The sequence below is a fragment of the Chenopodium album genome, chromosome 13, assembly GCF_948465745.1.
Source record: "Chenopodium album chromosome 13, dcCheAlbu1.1, whole genome shotgun sequence".
NCBI lineage: Eukaryota > Viridiplantae > Streptophyta > Magnoliopsida > Caryophyllales > Amaranthaceae > Chenopodium > Chenopodium album.
In genome coordinates this window covers 23,228,062-23,248,597 of record NC_137846.1, presented here as the reverse complement: position 1 = coordinate 23,248,597, position 20,536 = coordinate 23,228,062, and the positions used below count along the sequence as shown (strand labels likewise).

Here is a 20,536-nt window from a genome sequence, read left to right as displayed (position 1 = left end):
GACTGATTCAAGCATTGATATGTCATTTCATATGAACTGTATGTCATCTACATACATGACCAAGAAGACCAATTTCTCCCACTAAACTTCTTGTTTCTACAAGATTCCTTTTTCGTTCTTTGAGGAAATTAAACTGTTTGATTGCCTAATCGAAACGAATGTTTCAACTCCTTGATGCTTACTTCAATCCATTAAATGAATTTCTGAAGTTTGCAAAACTTTCTAGGATTTCTGGATTTCAAAATTCTTAGGTTGTATCATATACATACCATCCATCAAGAACATTTCATGAAGGTGATTTTGATCTCCATTGCTAAACTTCGTAATCGAAATCAGCAATCACTAGAAGAATCCGAATAGGCTTACACATCTAATAAATTTGACCCTATTTGTAAGACTATCATGGACTAATACATCTTTATAGACATGGAGTCCATACTGGATTTCTTGGCTTTAAGCCATTTCTTGAGTTGGCACTTATCCAAAGCTTGCTTGTAGGGCATGGATTCCAACCATTCCAATAGGAAAATTTTAGAATCCACCTTTTCTCAAGATTTCAACAAACTGTTTGTTTTGATCCTAAGTAACCTACAATAGGTATGAGCAACAATAGAATTATTCTCTTCAACTCTTTGAAGCCTTTCATTCAAATGGGACGACAGAAGCCTCGCTAGTGGAATTAGCTTGCTTCGACATATGAATTATAAATTAGCTGATTTCATACGCCCTCGTCTCTGATGTAGTATTATCCACATCCATTTGTTGCTCGTCTCAAATTTCATCGAGATATATCTTTACTCCCACTTGGCTTTGTAAGAAGACATTTCTTTCTATAAAGACACTATCGCGAGCAACAAACACTTTGTATCTACGCGATTGTAGGAATAATACCTCTTAGTTTCCATGAGAAAACCCATGAAGAACTATTTTTCTGATTTAGGGTGTATTATGTCTTTGTAAACATTTTACATTGATTTCATAACCCTTAATCTTGTTTAGAAAAGATAACTTTTTGAACATTTCCAAATCATAACTCTTGTGACATCTTTTCTTCCGCTTTGGTTAACTTTTCTGTTTAGTATATTTGCAATTGTTGTTGTAATGCATATCCTCAAACGATATTTGTAAATCATTAAAGCTAATCTAGGATCAAACCATGGCAAGCAAAGTTTGATTCCTTCTTTCTACATACACTTTAAATGTAATGTTTCTGGATTGTGAACTAATTCAACAATTCTCTTTAGATGATCATTTACTTTTTGAGTTAAATATTTATCACAACAATCATATTGTGGTGTTAAATTGCTTATCTCAAACTGATTTTACATTTCACTTTGGAATTTTGAACATTTCAATGATTCCAAGCTTTACTTCATTAAGTAATTATCGATATATTTACTTAAATCGTTAGTAAAAGTAATAAAATAGTTAAATCTCTTTGCTAATTCTTGAACTTATGGTCCACACACATCATATGTATGAGTTCCAAAAGGTCATTTTAGCTCCTTTACCCTTTCAACTAAAAGGCAACTTGGTCATCTTACCTTATCAAGCACGACTTCTAATTCTCAAGTGATTAATAATCATATAAGAATAAGAGTCCATCCATAACTTTGGATGTGCAAATGGTTTATGTGACCTAATCTTACTTTGTTATAAGCAAGTTTACTTTAATCATCTAAAATTGCTTTTGTGATCTACTTTTATCAATGTCATAAAGTAAAATAACTCATATCTAGCAAAATGAAAACAATTTATTACCTTGGTCATGGATCAACACTTGTCCAAGCCAAGTAAAAAACGAATCAGTATTCAAAGTAACACTGAAAAATTATCTCATCAAAAACTGGAAATTGTTCTAAAATCATCATAAAATTCAAAAATTAAAACTATGAAGCTATCTCTGGCCACTCGAACACTTCTAGTGCACCTTCAAGCTCCATTTCCATGCTAGCCTCACTTGGTTGCAGTTCCTGCGCAACATTCATAATGTCAAGCACTACAACTTGGTATCACATACCTAAGTGAAAGTTAAAATGTTTATAATATAATACCTGAGGTTGATGCTCCATTCTTCTTGAGGAAGTCTAGGTATTTCTGGCAATTGCGTTTCCAATGCCCCTTCTTCTTGCAGTAAAAGCATTCACTTTCACTTGCAGCTTTGGGTTTTGGATTCGCCTTAGGCTTCTCAGGAGCCTTGGCAACTTGCTTGCCCTTACTCTTGGCACTAGCCTTTTTCCCTTTTTTCTTAAACCCCTTTCCCTTTTGAATCATAAGAACTTCCTTCTTAGGTTCCTTAGGGATTTTCTTTTCAGCACTAACCAGCATTGCGTGCAGTTGATTCATAGTCTTTGCAGTCGCAGTCATGTTAAAATTCATGATAAACTGGTTGAAACTTTCTGAAAGTGAGTGGAGAATGATGTCTGTTGCCATCTCATCACTGTATGGGTGCCCCAGTTTCTCCATACTTTGAATAAGGCCGATCATTTGAAAACATGATCATGAACTGTGGCACCCTTCTCCATCCTACAATCCAGAATCTCACGATGGAGCTCGTACCTTTCGACTCTATCTTGTTTCTTAAACAAAGCTTTGAGTTCTTGCATGATTGTGTACTCATCCTGATCCTCAAAACGTTTTTGAAGACTAGGTTCCATGGTAGCAATCATCAAGCAAGTGATAGGCACAGCTCTATCATGAGCTTCCTTGTGCCTCTTGACTTCTGTCGTAGTTGCATTTTCTGGCAGAGGTCCTGGCAATGGGGTGTCAATGACATCCTCTCTACCTTCAGATTTCAGAACGAGCCTTAGCATTCTTTCCCAAGTGGAAAAGTTTTCTCTTGTCAACCTATCCTTCTGAAGGAATGGTCGAAGATTGTAAATGTTGTTGTTATTGTGATTACGGCTACCCATCTATGTCAAAATAAGGCAAAGTTTAATAATTATGTTTAATTTAACATTAAAGTACCATATACGAATTAATTAGGTAACTTTAAAGCACTTTATTCAATATCAATTGATCCCAATTGAATTTTAAGTGATTCCAAGATCCTTTATTTGTGCAATAATTGACCGGACTTTGGCCCTACCATCAACCATTACATTTTCAAGGTGAGTAAACTCTTTACTGATTAGAACTCTTGTAACTCTTGGTTGAATAATTAACCATCACATGTTTAATTATTTCCCTTTGCTTCAAGGTTTTAAACTCTTTAGGTAACCTTGTTGAGCATAACCAATTAAAATTGTAAAATTTGATTTACCCCAACTTCCCAAAGATATAATATGACACCCAGCTTTGGCATGACCCATCATAAATATCGAAGGTTTCATTGGGTTTTTAATTGGAAAAGCAATCTCAATATTACTAGGACCTAGATTCATTTATGTTGTGATTATTTAGTGAACTCTAGCGCATCATCAATCAACATAAATAAAATCTAACATGCATAATCTACTAATGCAATAAAACATGACTTAGTATGGCCCCTTAGTCGTAAGAAAACTAGAAATAAAAAGCTCCCAGTTGAATCATCATGGATCTCCATCCACCTTGCTCCTTTGGGCCTTCACTTCATGGGCTTCTTTGGACTAACACTATTTAAATAACTAATCTGTTTACTTTAAATAAAAGTTACAAAAATACTTAACGGTACGCAGACCGTATTTTAGATTACAAAAATACATCACGATGCACAGATCGTATTTTAGTATCTATGGGCCATACTAGTCTATATATAGCAACATAATATCATATATTATAAAAGTGCCATATAATAAATCACTCAACATGCTTGTCTAAACTACAACATCGAATGTTCATAATAAAGTCAACGTATTTCCTAAAATATCTTGTATTTTAATCATAATTAGATAATATCATATATTATTCATGACCGTTTATAAAATATCATATATTTAATTTAGTCATGAGATAGAATCAAGTCATATTTTAATCTAGAAAGATAAATCATATTTAATATTCCATGATTATCCTAAAAAATTTAGGAGATTCTATCCTAATTACTAGCCGATCAAATAGTTTTAAAATCAATTATATCCTAATCTAATTATGGGATAATCACATTATTTAAATCAATTATTATCCTTTTGGAATATGCTCAGAATATCCTAATCAATCTTATCCATAATTAACCACTTTAATTAGGATAATTACCAATTTAACAACTTTAAATATGAATAATGTCAAATATAACAACTTTTGAATATTTGATTTTATCCTAAAATAAAAGATTTTATCCAAATAAAACCTATTTTATCTTTTAAAATAAAATATCATATTTTCAAAATATTTTATCTTATCCAAAATAAATCATATTTATCTTGGAATAATTTTAAAATAAAATAAATTTTTTTTTTTTGAAAAACTTGAGTCACCACCGCCGGCCACCGTGGTTGGCTAGCCGAAGCTAGCCACGGTGGCTGACTGCCTTGACGGCAGCCACTGCCGCAAGGGCAGCAGCGCGGCAGCAGCACTGGCAACCGTGGCAGCAGCCGTGCAACGCCTGCACGCTGCTGCCCACAGCCACCCTCTGACCTCCGCCCTCCCCTTCCCCTCCCTCTTGGACCAGCAGCGGCGACAGCCACCGTGGCTGCGCCACCCAGCCGTGGCTGCCGCCTCTAAATTTATTTATTTATTTTTTTGTTTTAATTTAATTAAAATAACTTTTATTAAAATTAAATTAAATCAGTCCAAAAAATTAAAATTAAATCAACATTCAACCTTAAAATTAGGGTTCTTCATAAAATTAATCCCAATTTAATTCTAACTTTTAAAATTAAATCGATGATCATACACAAAACACTTTTATGCATAAATCAATTCGATTAAAATTATGAATTATAAAATAAATCGAATTAAATCAAAATCAAGCACAAAAATCATATTTTAGGGCTATAAATTTCGAAAAATTCGAAAATTAGGGTTAGGGGGTTTGAAAATTTCGAGCATATTAGGGCTAAAATTCGGTAATCTTCATGGCTATTGAGCATAATTAAATCACATTTAATCAATTCCAAAAGTTTAATCACATTAAAATAATAATTGAACCATAATTAAATTAATTTCTCCCTCTTAATTGATTATAAAATTAACATGGACATCAAATAATCGTATTATTATGATCTAGCGCGTTCATGCAAGAGGCTAACTGATACCACTATAGGAGTTTATAGGTACTACGCAGCGGAAATAATATGAATCATATTCAATTAAGCACCTAATCCAGAATCACATGCATAACACACAAGACACATAATCATACCTTTGATGCGTGAATTCCACGAAGCTATTCGACAGGCAAATCAGGGAGAGAATAGAGCCCCAAGCGTTGCTCCTCTACTTAGTCCACGAGATTCGAACAAGCCGTCCACCAATACTAGATTGGTCGAGTGATTGAGAAAAACCGCGATCACCACCATTACGGACAACCGACCACCGCACGAACCACCCACTACTAAAATTCGACAAAATTGCGACCATTTATCTACGACCGCCATAAAAACGGTCGCAAATTGCAACTTTTGCGACCGTTTTTCAAACGGTCGCAAAATTACGACCGTTTTTGGCCAAAAAAACGGTCGCAAGAGTATTTGAACAATTTTTTTAAAAATAATACATGTGTAAAATAATTGTAAAAGAAAATTAATCTATTACGACCGTTTAAAACAGTCGCAAATTTCACAAATTGCGACCGTTTTGTAACCGGTCGCAAATTTTACAAATTGCGACCGTTTTATACACGGTCGCAAATTTCACAAATTGCGACCGCTTAAAGCCGTCGTAGACTGGATTTTTTATTTAAAAAAAATTCGAGTATAAAATAGGGAGCCCAAGTGCCCAACTCACTTAAACCCTATTTTCTCATCACGCCGCTCCTCTTTCCTTACTTCCTTCCCCTTTCTCTCTTCTCCTTACTTCCTCTCCCTTTCTCTCTCCTCCTTTCTCAGTTCTCACGTTGCTCTTCTTACTTCTTCCTCCTTTCTCTTTCCTTTCTCAAACTCCAATTTCATTTTTTTTCTCTTAGCTTTCTTTTCTCAACGCCTCTCCTCCCTCTGTTCTATGAAGGCCGAGCTCAGCGCTCACCTTCACGCTTCCTTTCTCCTTATTTTCCTCCCTCTTTATTTTCGGCTTTTGGTCTAAGGGTTTGAGCAACAAGTGGTGTTCATGGTCAAATTCGACCATAAAAATTCCAGATCTGGAGTTTTTATGGTCGAATTTGATCATATAACCCCAAAGAGGAAGAAGTGGAAGAAGTATTAGGAAAGGTATGTTTCTTTTTCTGAAAATTGTGTTTGTTTGTATTTATTTTCGTTTTTGTTGTTTTAATTCGTTTTTGTTCCAAATTTGTTTGAGTTTTTAAATTGTTCGAATTTCGTTTATTTTGGGTATGATTTTGATTTTGATTTTTCGTTAATTTTGTTCGATTTTTTAGGATGGGTTAAGGTGTTGTTGATTTTGCATTCGAATTTACTTGTTAATATTCTTTGAGGGTTTTCGTTGATTTTGTATTCCTTGGTTTTTGTTGATTTTGTTCGTATTGGTTCAATTTTTGTTTGAAATTTGTGTGATTTTTGTTTGTTGTGGGTTTATTTTTATTTTTGCTAGGTTTTTGTGGGTTTTTTTTTCGATTTTTGTTCAAATTTTTGTTAGTTTTTGTGCGTTTGATTATGTTCGAATTTTTTGTTAATTTTGATTTAATTTTTGTTCAATTTCTGGTTCGTTTTGAGTAATTTTTGTTCGAAACTTTGTGGGTAATTTTTGTTTTAGTTTAATTTTTTCATAAATCTAAATGTTTTTTTGGGTTAAAGAATGGTGGTGGTGGTGGTGGTGGTGGGTAAAGTTGGCGAGGGTGGTGACTGGTGGTGTTTTAGGGTGGGCAGTGGTGGTGGGGTAGGTTGTGACGTACAGGAAGTCTAGAAGTGGATGGAGTTGGCTGGGGGGCGTGGTTGTGAACAGTAGGGGTGGTGTGTATTTTCTTTTTTTTTGTTTTTTTTTTTAAATTTTAGCGACGGCCAAAAGCGGTCGCTAATTTCCAAAATTGCGACAGCTTCTTTTACCGGTCGCAACTATTAATTTTTACGACCGTTTCTATTACGGTCGTTGAAAATAATAAAAACGGTCGCAATAAATCTGCGACCGTCAAACATTCGTAATAATTTTTTTTGCGACCAAGTAAATAACGACCACCCCTTTACGACCGTTGACGGTCGCAATTACTAATTGCGACCGTTTTTTTTATTTTCTGCGACCGTTAGAGGCGGTCGTAAAAACCTTAATTTTTAGTAGTGACCACCACCACGAGACACCACCGGCGCCGAGGAGGAGGAAAGAGCTGAGTGAGAGAGGACTTTGAGAGGGGTTGGGTTTCGTGTTTGCTAATTAGGGTTTGATCAAATGATCAGTTAATTACTTTCTTGCAAACCTAGGCACCTAGTCTATTTATAATCTCATTATAATTCGACTAGCGCACGAAGCCCAAAAACTCCTTTAATCCTCCATATGGCCGGCCACCTAGAGTGATGAGGCCCATGATGGGCCTCGTCCTCTAATGCTCGGTCTAGCCCCTTTGTGTGACCTTATAGGATCCGTCCAATTGGGATTTGGGCTATTTTACTAGTCCAAAGATCGTTAGTACCTCTAGCTATGGCAAAACGACGACCCAAATGTACGAACTTAATTATCTCCATAATTTGATCCAATTATATATCTAGTAATTGCACACGACGAAGACATAACTCCTTCAGAAGGTACCCAATATATATTGGGTAACCAAAGCCAAAAAGTGACTGATTTTGCAGGCTATATGAGTGGAGACAACCTATTAATAATGATGATACTTTGGGTGTTTGTATATAAGGAATTATGTGCAAGTTCCTCTCACTAGAGAGCCTTTATAAGAGGTTTGTAGTAGGTGAAGCGACAATATGAAAAAGTGTGTAAGTTGCCCATACATCTCTCTGTAAATATTGGCCATGTGCTTTTGGTATGTATTAATCCTTCACAAATTCTTATAGAACTTCAATTCTAAATTTCCAAGTTGGTATTATTTGTGAATGGATGTAAAAGAGAAGTTGTTTTGAAATTTATAATGAATATCATGACAAACTAACTTCTCTTCTAGTTTGTGTTGGTTATTAATGATTGTTGTGTAGGTTTGACTATTGAGATAAATCGGTGCATAAAAGTTTATTCCATTAGGAACTCGGTGCTTAATTAGTTGGAACTTGGTGAACTTGAAATGATAAAATGGATTAAGGATATAGGAACAACAAAGCTTCTATATCAAGGTGTTATAGGAGTTAGTGTAAAAGTTCCAGTAAATATTTTTGTTCAAGTTCCAGTCAAGTTCCTATCGTTCAAAGTTCCTTTGAACAAAGCATAAATTCCTGTAGCACATCCTTATATCCATAGAACGACATCCAAAAGGGAGTATTCTTACAGGAACTCTATGCTTAAATACTTTTTATGCTTTAGGTTCAATCTATCTCTTTTGACTAACCTACTGAAATTTTAAATGCACAAAGGAATCTCTTGGGTTTTGATTTTTCAGGTTATATCTTTTGAATGATAATATGAGGGACATTGACAAGGTGTTGAAGAATTTGATATTAAATCAACATGTTCCTCTACCCAAGAAACAATGGTTTAAAGGACCAGGACATGTTCCAACCTTATGACAAAAGGAACATGGAGAGTTGAAGGTTTACAGTAGAAGGGAACTCGAAGTATCTTGACAGCGAGGTTCCAAAGATATGATGATATCCAAATCAAGGTATCTCCTGCTATAAACCTACAATGGAAGAACTTTGACTTATAAGACTAACACAAAAGGTAAAATTGTCACGTAACAGGAAGTTAGTAAGTCAAGTTCCTATCTCATTGTGAATATTTTTCTTGTCGAGTTTTTAATGCACATTTTGGTTTTTAAATGTTTGTAACTCTAAATGTTTTATGGATTTAAGTCGGCATCATCAATAAAAAGGTGGAAATGTCAAAAACAAAGAGAACCAAATAAGGAACACAATATTTGTGGATCTCAAGTTGATTCCTAACAACAACCTGACAATTCTAGGTTTTATTGAAGATGAAATTCTTCTATGCTTCAAACTTGAAACATGTTAATCTTTTCGTGCTTAATAAACCTAGTAGGAACTCTATAATAGGTATATGTATATGTAAGTTCCAAACAGGTTAAGATCAAGAAGCATGAAAATCAAAACATGCTATATTCTCTTTCAACATCAGGGAGATGGTAAGTAACACTAATCCATTAGATCTAAGTGATATATATGGATCTGTTTACCATGTGATATTTAGCGATTAATTGAAAGAGATATCTTGTTTATAAGTGTTGAATGAAAATGGGCACTTGATTACTTTTCTTAATAGAAGAGATGATAAACTATTTGTTCAAAGTCTTTTCTATAAACAGGATATGTGGCTATGTTTCAACAATTATGAAAGTAAAGATCTAACAACGGAATCTAGTTCCAGTCGTGTTTGATTATTCTTGCAGGAACACAGGATTGATAAAGAAGTTTCAAACCTTGAATCTAGGAAGACATGAGGAAAACAAAGTTATATTCTAATGGTCTTTACAGGTTATTTGGAATGGTTTTCAATGCCTCTTGCCACATCATCAACATGGAAACAATAGATCTTTGATTAACAAGACACCCTATGTTCCATTTAGGATGTTTGATGATAGAAGTGCTAAGGCAATTTACCCATAAACGCCTAGAATAGTAAAACATAAATAGTTTACTCTCTACCTTGTTTAATGTGCAATAAGTGAACATATTTTGAGACTAACAGGTTTGTTCCCATCAAACAGGTTATAAAAGATAAACTCACAAGTTCATGTAGAACTAACAAAGTTCCTAGTAAAGAAATATGTCAATAAGAATAATAGCAAGGGCTAGCTACACATGTTGAGGAACTTTTAGATGTTAAGTTCCAACTCTTGCAGCAAAGTTCAATGAACTCAATACAAGAAAGCAAGTTCCGTCGATGTTCCAGAGCTGAGATAATATTTGTTCCGACCAGAAAAATCTCAACAAACTATGGAACTCAGTGTCTTTCATGCATATGTAACCAAGGGGCAAACCTCAACAACCAAGGATCAGAGTACAGCTCGAGATATCAACCGAAAAAGATGAACTTCATAACTCATAGTTGTATAAAAGATAAGTCTGTTTTGTAGGTTGATGTAAACATATAATTGGTTGTTATTAGGTTAGATGTGCAGCAGGAACTTAATAAGCTTAAAAGGAAGAAGGTGCATCTCACATCCTGAACCTATTCTAGAACACCTAAAAAGGGTCGGAGATTAAAAAGGGTGTTTTGGAAAAATCTTGTTGAGTAAGGCACGTGAATGGAACAAGGCCAGGTTGGTTCTTAAAAGAAACAACCAATACAAAGATATGAATTGTCTTTAAGGAACTTGTTGCGTGAGTAGCTAGACTTGAAGCAAATTAAATAATACTTGTTCTTGCTATTTATATGGGATTAGAATTGTACCACATGGATGTCTTGTGTGTCTTGATATAAATTTTTATATAGACATCTATGTGGAACATAATCTAGGATAGAATGCTATCTAAGTTCCTTCTTGAAAATTGAGCTTTAAAATAGTCAATTTTTGTTTTCAAGATGGAATAGTTATTAGTTGTACTTATTTACATTGCTTATATTTCTGGTAGAACTAACGAGCCATTGTGCATTGGTTTTTGTTAATTCTTTGATGAGAAAATGTATTTGTAAGCGTTAACCACTGACAATGGAACTTGAGTCAGAAGTGAAAGTTCATATTAGATTTGAGATCGTCAAGGGACAGAACAATTACTTTGAGAACTCTCAGGTAAGCCATTATAATCAACCTAGGCTTTAAAGTTATATTCTTTCTGGTAAAAGACTACATAAGGTACAAGTTCCTTTTCACATTATGTCATTATATGAATTAAATTGATAAAATTTTTGTAGGAATAATGAAATATGTGAATTTGTGAACTGATTCTCTTATGGTTCTGTCTTGACTTGTCACATTCTTGTATATTACTTAATAGAACAAGACTTGATGAAACATAACATGAGCATAAAGTATTTTTCCCTTAAGTTATGTCAAGTTGGGGTTCCTATGCATGCTAAACTTAAAGTAAAGAATGTGCGCTTATTGTTTATGTGTCACACTTAGTTTTTGTGTTGTATAAGACATACTCACTTGCCTAAGAGTATTAGAGGTCTCATAATAGAACTATGGGTGCTGTCAAACACGAAGTTCCTAAGTTGCCAAATGAACAATAGAAGAAACTTTGATGGAACAAGACAGGTAAGTTCCCAGACCGTTTGTAACTCACGTGTTTATATTTCAGAGGGAACTAACCTATCCTTTTGCAACCTTTCAAGAATCCACACCATAAATCTTTGAAAGCAACATTATCCTACAACTCTAAGTTGTATTGCTTATACTTTAACTGTCTCATATTAATAAATTCGAAGATTCTTATTCACCCAATTCAATTTCCTCTTTCCATTCATACAATTTTACTTCTTATTCTTAATTTCCATGTGCTCTAAGTTCATTCATCATATATTTATGGTTCGTTGAAACGTGAAGAATGATAATCACATGTTGAGGGGGAAGTTGAAGAAAAAGTAGAAATAAGCACTTAAAAAGGAAGAAGAATGGTAAGGGACTCAGGGGGAATAAGGTAGGAACCAAGAAATCAAAATGGTTCATATCTGGTTGTGGAACTTAAGTGTATGAGTAAGTATTATCTTCATTGACTTCAAATGTGTTATTCTAGGAAAGCATGCAAAATTCGTGTAATGACACCCTATGAAAAAAAAAATAATAATAATAATAATAAATAAATAAATGATAAAAAGAAGAAAAAAGAAAAAGAAAAAGGGTGATCAAATATTTAATATCCTGGATATCTAAATATGAATAATATTGACTATGTTGATGTCATGTACTTGTATGCTTGGTGAGCCAGTGAAGGAACAGTAAGAAACGATGAAGGAACTTGACTATGATGAATCTGAAATCTATTCAAGTTCCAATGAGCAGAATGTTCCTCAAAAGTTGGTGGTTGAAGTAAAGGAACTTGGTATCAATTAGAAAGATGAATACGTGTTGTATTTAGCAGGAGGTTCAAGAGTTTAAGGTGAAGAACAATGTGGCGAACCTCATCTCAAAAGGTCTAAACGAAGAGCACAAATTCCACTTCATTTTCCCTCTACTTATTCTGTTTCATATGCTTCTTTATATATCCTTTGAGCTTGTGCTTTCATTTGTCTATTCATGCAATCCATTTTTAACTTTTTAACTTTGATTTTTACTTGATTTTTAACCTCTTATTTGTCAATTCAATTAAGGGTTTTGAAGTTGGGCCTTTGGATTGTGAGTTGGAAAATAGTGTGGAAATGGTACCCGTGTTTGAAAAGTGAGTACCTTGAGGCTTTTAGGAGCAACAAGTGTTTAACCATTATATTTACTTATTATATGGCGGTAGGTGTGACATGACTTTACGCATGTGTAATTTACGGAAATCAAACGTGTGGAACAATACCCTTTTTGATAATGACAAAAGGGGGAAGAATATGTATGATGCTTATGGTATGCAGTAGTTAAGTCTAAAGTTCATACATCATGATCATTGAAAGTATATATATATTGATAAGTGATGTGTATTGCTAAGTTCCTAACTATATGAAGTTCCTGTGTATGTTCCTAACTTGTTCTAATGTTATCTCCTTGAAAAACTAAGGGGGAATAGATGTACAACAATTGGTCTTATAATGTGTGATAAGCATCATTAGTTTGTCATCATCAAAAAGGGGGAAATTGTTGAGTAATTAGGTTTTAATGATTATAAACTAATGATGATTATCTATCTAACATGTTTGTTTAGTTGTGTATAGAAAGGACAAGTTATGCTTGGAACAGGGTACAAGGAACCCGAGTAATGACAGGTATATATTAGGAACTTAAGCAATATAGGATAAGCAATAAAGGAACAAGAACAATGATGAGTGTTATGGTTGATAAGGAACCATGAAGGTAACTACGTAAATAGATGTTTGCATATGTTATCTTCATGAGGTAAGTCTCCTATGCATATATAGGTTATGTATGTGTAGGAGTCTTTTAATTTAGTTTAGTTTTCCAGTTTGCTAGCTCTAGCTTAATTTTGTTTTGTTTTAGTTTTCTTTATTGTTTTTATAAATAAAAATAACCTTCTGTTTTATTCTGTTATCCTCAGAAGTTTGCTCAGTTTGTCATCATCAAAAAGGGGTCTTGATGATGATGTTAATGATTGAGCAAACTTCTATCAAATAAGAGTCTTTTAGTGTTTTGATGTTTGCAGGATAAGTAAACTCTGGGAGTTGAAGTGAGGACTGAAACAGAGAAACATTAGAAGACTAAGGATGACAAGTAAAGAAGAAGAAGAGTTCCAGAAATGGAACTTCAAGGTGTTCCTTGACAGGATCATATCAAGGGTTGTAATGACCTGTATCCGGTGTAATGCTGGGGAAAAGGTGTGTCCTGACAGGAACATATCAACGGGTTGTAATGACCTGGTTTCGGTGTAATGCTGGGGCAAAACCTAAGATCTAGAATACATCAAGACTACAAGATTCCAGAACAAGAGTTTCAGAGAATCAGCATGAAGACAGAGAAATCGAAGTATATCGATCTAGGATTCATGTAAGTATGTTGGACATAAAAGTAAGTCTGGAACAAGTCTATAAAACCAAGGTGAACTCTAAACAGTCAATGAAATTAGAGTTACTGACTTGTCAGGAACTCAGAGACTGTCAGAGTTGCAGAACCTAATCGGAACTTAAGTCTGCACGTCGTTAAAGCTCGGTTTAATGATATAAATATTTACCTAATACGTGCATATCTTTTAGGGATTTGGTTTTACAGAAGAAAGATATTTATTTTCTAATAAATCCCTTTTGGAAAAAGATAAGTTATTTTTGGAAAGTATTTTCAGAAAAATAAGTTTTAAATAAAATTTGATTTTATGGTAAGTATATCTTTTGGAAAAAGATAAGCTAGTATATTTGGAAAATATAAGTTTGGAATAAAATCTGATTTTACAGCAAATATAACTTATTATTATTGACAAAATATATTCTTAACAAAAAGATATATTTTTGGAAAGATTTTTTTTAGTAAATATCTTTTAAACATATCTTTTGAGAAAACTTATCTTTTACGAAAAGAATGATTTGGGTGTACTATAAATAGGCTCATATGTATTCATTCAAAGTCGAGGCTGACGAAGATTAGTGGTCGTGCTTAATGGTTTCATCCTTCACCACGAAGCTAAGTCAAACCTCCAGGTCAAAGTTCCAGTCAGGTTTGGTTTCAGTTCGTCCAGTAAGTTCCAAACAAATCTTGAGTGTCCAGCATATTAGTTTTATCTCTTTATTCATTGATATGTATTTAGAGTTATTCTTTGAGATCTTATAATTGGGAAAAAAGGTTTTGAGTGTTTTATGTATTGGGGTGTGAGAGTTCGTTAGGATTCTCGTTATTATAATTGTAAGAGTGCAATGTGTGAGCTTCTAGGGTGAAGCCGATTAAGCTTCTAGTGTGAAGCCGAGTGTAGGCACTTCGGGAGTGCTGAGTGAATCTAAGTGTGGGGCTTAGGTTGGGTAGGATAGAGTCTTATCGAGTAGCAAGTGTCCTTGGTGGAACTTGTGAGAAAGGTCCGTGTATAATAGGATGTAACTAGGTGTTTCGCCCTATTATAGTGGATTGGTTTGGTTTGAAATCCCTTGGAGGGTCGAGGTTTTACATCCAGTTGGGCCCTGGATGGTTTCCTCGTAAAATCCGCTTTGCATTGTCTAAGTTCCTAACATCAATCAGTTTTATATTCCGCGAAAAGTAGGCACTAGGAACATACTACAATTCACCCCCCTCTTGTAGTATATCATCCGAAATAACACCATGATACCTCGATTAAAAGCCAAAAGGACTCGCTTACAGTTGGTGGTCATGTTTTTGAGTTCCCATACACGATATTGCAATTGACCACCAGACCAGGAGAACGATTTTTCAAGTATAGGGATCTTGCAGGTATCGGCCTGAATGTGGCCTTGGACATCCAATTGGCTACTGAAGGTGGGTAATTGGGTAGGTCTCTTCCTCAGACTATCAAAGTGATCACCATCCTAACCATCCCAAAGACTCCCACTATTCTCCAACGTGTCGTCATCAGAATTGTCCTCCTCAAGAGTCTTCAGAGTAATCATCAGCCATTTCTCCACCTCTTTAGATATCTGACACATACCTGCCCATCTACCTATCCCTCTCATTCTTCCACCACTAACAGCTCCTCTAGTTGCACGCCCTCGAGGGCCACCACCTCGTCCTTTACCTCTGCCAGCACTTTTCTTGCTCTTTACGATATCATCCAAAGACATATCCATAAGGACAAATATTTAAGAGAAACAGATGCTTCCTCAAATGGGGTGATTAAAAACAGAAATTTAGTTCAATAGTACATATGAATTATCAAAAAACCCATTCATCAAATCATAACTAAATAACATGAATTGTTATAAATCCCATATCTAAGTCTAAATCACATAAGAACGATAATATCCACAATCAATTACAACAGAACATTGAACTGCATTACAAACCTTGCCCTGGTCAAATTCTAACAAATTCCCATAAACCTGGGAGAGTACATTGATTTATCGTTCAACAGAGAAATACTATAATGCTTACAGCCAGCACGGACCACATTCTTCATAAAAAAATTGCATAGAAAAGATAAAGGCAAGCAAGGGAAACATCATCGATTCATGAACTTTATATTAACAACCCCAACTCCCACCTCCCAAAATTCTAAATTATCCCTTTGACCCCTTTTCTTCCTAAAAAAAACCAACAACCAACTTGAGGATATTGTATCCTACCTCCAATTTTTCCTACTATATATATATATATATATATATATATATATATATATATATATATATATATATATATATATATATATATATATAAATATATATATATATATAATATATATATATATTTATATATATATATATATATATATATATTCTTTTTTTTTTTTGAGAATGTAAATTTCCGAAGATCAAATCAAAACATTAAGTTGATGAGGCTAAAATCAATAAACAACGGAAATTGGTACAAATCCCCTTTTGCTGTGTACAAAGTCCCCAAGTCTTATCTCCTTGTTTAATGGGTAAGGTTATCGCATTGAGAATTTATTTTTCCTAATTTCAAGGAGAAAACAAATAGCGTAAGACTCAAAACCATACCACAGAATCAATGAAGCAAAACGAAAGGATGAACGTCGAGCGTAGCAGAAGGTGGGCGACTTTCTCTCTCCTCAAGCCTTTGTGTTTATCTCTCTAAAATCTGGAGATTAATATGAGAAGGAGATCTCTTAACGCGGAAGTTTCGCTTTTATTGCTCCGAGTTTGGGTAATGGGCCACCAAGGTTAAGCTGTAAACCAACCCATTAACAAATTAAAGTTTTTCATACGGGTGGGCTGGTTCTACCCTATATAAAAGCGGGTTATCACGGGTCATCTCCCATACCAAGGATGGGCGTCAAGAGGGTCACTAGGCAGCAAGGCGACAATCGGGGCTAGGGGGCCTGCCTTGGTGCTCAGCTAAGCACTTCCCCATAAAGAGCTTTATTTTGATATAGCCTTGTATTTCTAGTGAACACCTACTTGACAGTAACACAATAATGGGCCATTTGGACGAGCTAATGGACTCAAATTTTGTGGTCCACCATATTTTGGGCCAAGAAAGACCATGGAGGTGTCGGTTTTCCAAACAGAGGTCCCGAAGTATGAGTTTGGGCAGCAGGCGGTCCGAAAAACGTGAGATGCTTCTAGAAGGTTCTGGGCTTCTCTAAAGTGTTCTTTTGGTAGAGTATTCTAGAGGGGATGTCTCTAGAATATTCAAGGGTCATCTTGTACATAGTATAAGTGTCTAGGGTCTCCTATGTATGTACATAAGAGTAGTGTGTTCTAGAATGTTCTAGGGTGGTCTTGGACATTCTAGCTAGGGAAGGATGTGGAAACCTCCTTGTAGGTATGTTCCTTTGGAGGTGGGAACGTTCTAGATTAGTGTAGAAAGTGGTAGTCTAGAACCCTCCATTTGAGGAGGTTAGGAATTCTCTAGAAACTTAGGGGTAGAGCTTGGATGCCTATAAACAGGCCATCCTATTCATTTGTAAACTTTAGCCAACACAATCCAACACACTTATAATTTCTCTTAAGCAATCAAAGCATTCCTTTGAAATATCTTATGAGCATCTTTCTTATCTTACTTAGCCGAATTCGTAGCACACTTAGCCTAGCAAAACAAGGGGAGTCCTGACTAGGAGACTAACGGGTGATGTCGACTAGTGGACCTCGTGCAAGAGCACTTAGGGAAATAAGTCAGCACGTGACAAGTGATATCAAAGCAACGTCGATCGTGAGGGCGGTCTGTTGCGTCGGGTGCTAGCTATTGTGTGGACAAAGTTACAATGGCATCGGGTGTTGGTCAACCGGAGGGCGTCGAGGAGACGTCAAAGACGAAGAAGCAATCGACTATGGAGAGTCGTATTGCTAAGTTAGAGGGTAGCATTGGAGCTATCTCCAATGACGTTGAGGGGATGAAGGAGCTCACCTCGACAATGGGGCAAGACGTCGAAGCGGTGAAGTCCCTCTAAGGATCTTGTGCGTGGCATCGATGGGATCGATGGCCGCATCCAAGTCTTGGAGGTAAAGGCAGAGGCAGCGGCATCGGGAGCCAAGGAGGCGGCCCATGAGCTTGTCTCTCAAGTGGTCGACGCAATCAGGGGAGAGTTGGCAAAGCTCCAAGAAACCCTTCAAGGGCAGCTCCAAGCAATGAAGGAGCAAGTAGAGTCACTCAAAGGTGATGTGGCTCTATGTAGGGCGGCAGTGGCCGGGTGCGCCATAAAGGGGTCGGGGCCTAGGATGAAGGTTCCGGAGCTGCCAAGATTCGAGGGGAAGCGTGACCTTAAGGCTCTTGACAACTTCCTATGGAGCGTCGAGAGATACTTTGAGGCCATGCATATGGAGGATGATGCTTCCAAAATTTGCCTTGCCACGATGTACTTATCGGATGATGCTATCCTTTGGTGGAGAAGGCGACAAGAGGACATCAAGAAGGGGTTGTGCTCGATTGCAACATGGGACGAGTTCAAGAAAGACTTGAAGAGGCAATTCTACCCGGAAAATGCCGAGAAGCTAGCTATGAAGAAGCTACGTGGTCTAAGGCAAACAGGTTCGATTCGGGACTACATCAGTGCGTACTCGTCACTCATGCTCGAGATCCCCGACATGAAGGAGAAGACTCGCTTGATCTTTTTCATGGATGGCTTATAAAGGTGGGCTGAGCAAGAGTTCAGGAGACGTGGGGTCAAGACTCTTACGGAGGGCATTGCTGTGGCGGAGTCCTTGGTCGAAGTTTCGAGTGGGTCAAGGCACGACAGGGGCAAGACGATCGAGGAGAGCGACCATGAGGGGGAGGAGGCATCACTCCAATCAAGGGTCAAGCACGGCGAATATGGCAAGGAGAAGGCCCAATCCAAGGGGGATAGTCGCAACGAGGAAGGTAAGTCTTGCAAGCCATTCTCTTGTTGGTTGTACGGAGGGCCGCACATGGCTCGCACTTGCCAACGACGACAAAATTTAAGTGCCATCATCGCCAATCTCGGGGAGGAGCCCGCACCAGAGAAGGCCACACTAGCCAATATGCGGCTCCTCAATGCTGAGGTAGTCGAGGCACACTCGCCAATATGCGCCCATGGGAGAGGCACACTCGACAAATGAAGAGGCAAGCACGAAAAAACAGGGCAACTTTGTGTTTGTCAACGGAGAGGTGAACGGGGGTTATGCTAGGATGCTTGTGGACTCAGGGGCGTCACACAATCTTGTGAGCTTAAGGGAAGCCAAGAACCTAGGCATAAATCTCACCAAGGTAGATGGCGAGTTAAAAGTCATTAACACCGAATCCACGCCGGTGTATGGGAGAGCGTGGAAAGTCCCTATCTGCTTAGGGAAGTGGAAGGGAAAGGTCGACTTCTTAGTAGTCGAATTGGACGACGAGGACGTGGTGCTGGGCATGGAGTTCATTGACAGCGTCGCGCCTGTCACCATGGATCGTGATGTTATGACCATCACACACAAGGGGTGCGAGCATGTGATTAAGCTTGCAAGGGGCGAGGAAGTTGGAGCAAGGCTCGCTTCCATGAAGGCATGGTGGGCGCTGGGCCTAAGCGTCAACAGTCGGTCCGACGATGGGTTGGAAACTCGGTGCCAAAGGCAAGGCACCAAGGTGCGTCTCATGTATGGGACAAAGGGGCTCAAGTGTGGAGTCCAACGGAGGGATGTGCAGCGAAGCGCGAAAGCATCCAAGGGACGAGTGGTGCGCTAGACCGGGTCGCGGGCACATACTCCAAAGGTCAATCTTGCCGAGGTCGGCAAGAAATTGGGTGGGGAGAATGTCACGGGTCATCTCCCACACCAAGGATAGGCGTCAAGAGGGTCACTAGGCAACAATCGGGGCTAGGAGGCCTGCCTTGGTGCTCAGCTAAGCACTTCCCCCTAAAGAGCTTTATTTTGATATAGCCTTGTATTTCAAGTGAACACCCACTTGACATTAACACAATAATGGGCCATTTGGACGAGCTAATGGGCTTCAAATGGGCTCAAATTTTGAGGTCCACCATATTTTGGGCCAAGGAAGACCATGGAGGTGTCCGTATTCCAAACAGAGGTCCCGAAGTATGAGTTTGGGCAGCAGGCAATCCAGAAAACGTGAGATGCTTCTAGAAGGTTTCGGGCTTCTCTAAAGTGTTCTTTTGGTAGAGTATTTTAGAGGGGATGTCTCTAGAATATTCAAGGGTCATCTTGTACATAGTAGAAGTGTCTAGGGTCTTCTATGTATGTACATAAGTGTAGTGTGTTCTAGAATGCTCTAGGGTGGTCTTGGACATTCTAGCTAGGGAAGGATGTGGAAACCTCCTTGTAGGTATGTTCCTTTGGAGGTGGGAACGTTCTAGATTAGTGTAGAGAGTGGTAGTCTAGAACCCTCCATTTGAGGAGGTTAGGAATTCTCTAGAAACTTAGGGGTAGAGCTTGGATGCCTATAAATAGGCCATCCCATTCATTTGTAAACTTTAGCCAACACAATCCAACACACTTGTAATTTCTCTCAAGCAATCAAAGCATTCCTTTGAAATATCTTGTGAGCATCTTTCTTATCTTACTTAGCCGAATTCGTAGCACACTTAGCCTAGCAAAACAAGGGGAGTCCTGACTAGGAGACTAACGGGTGATGTCGACTAGTGGACCTCGTGCAAGAGGACTTAGGGAAATAAGTCAGCACGTGACAAGTGATATCAAAGCAACGTCGATCGTGAGGGCGGTCTGTTGCGTCGGGTGCTAGCTATTGTGTGGACAAAGTTACAATGGCATCGGGTGTTGGTCA

General features: G+C 37.3%; 1 protein-coding gene across 1 annotated transcript; it reads left to right on the top strand.

The window, feature by feature from the left end:
* The first annotated feature begins 17,928 nt into the window (after nucleotides 1-17,928).
* On the top strand, nucleotides 17,929-18,429 carry LOC145575390 (uncharacterized). The gene has a single exon (XM_081633267.1). It carries the CDS (start codon nucleotides 17,929-17,931, stop codon nucleotides 18,427-18,429), a length of 501 nt encoding a protein of 166 aa, XP_081489393.1.
* The last annotated feature ends 2,107 nt before the right edge of the window (nucleotides 18,430-20,536 follow it).

What these genes read in the sequence shown, in the direction of transcription:
- LOC145575390 (XM_081633267.1), top strand. Translation starts at nt 17,929, where the DNA reads ATGAAGGAGCAAGTAGAGTCACTCAAAGGTGATGTGGCTCTATGTAGG.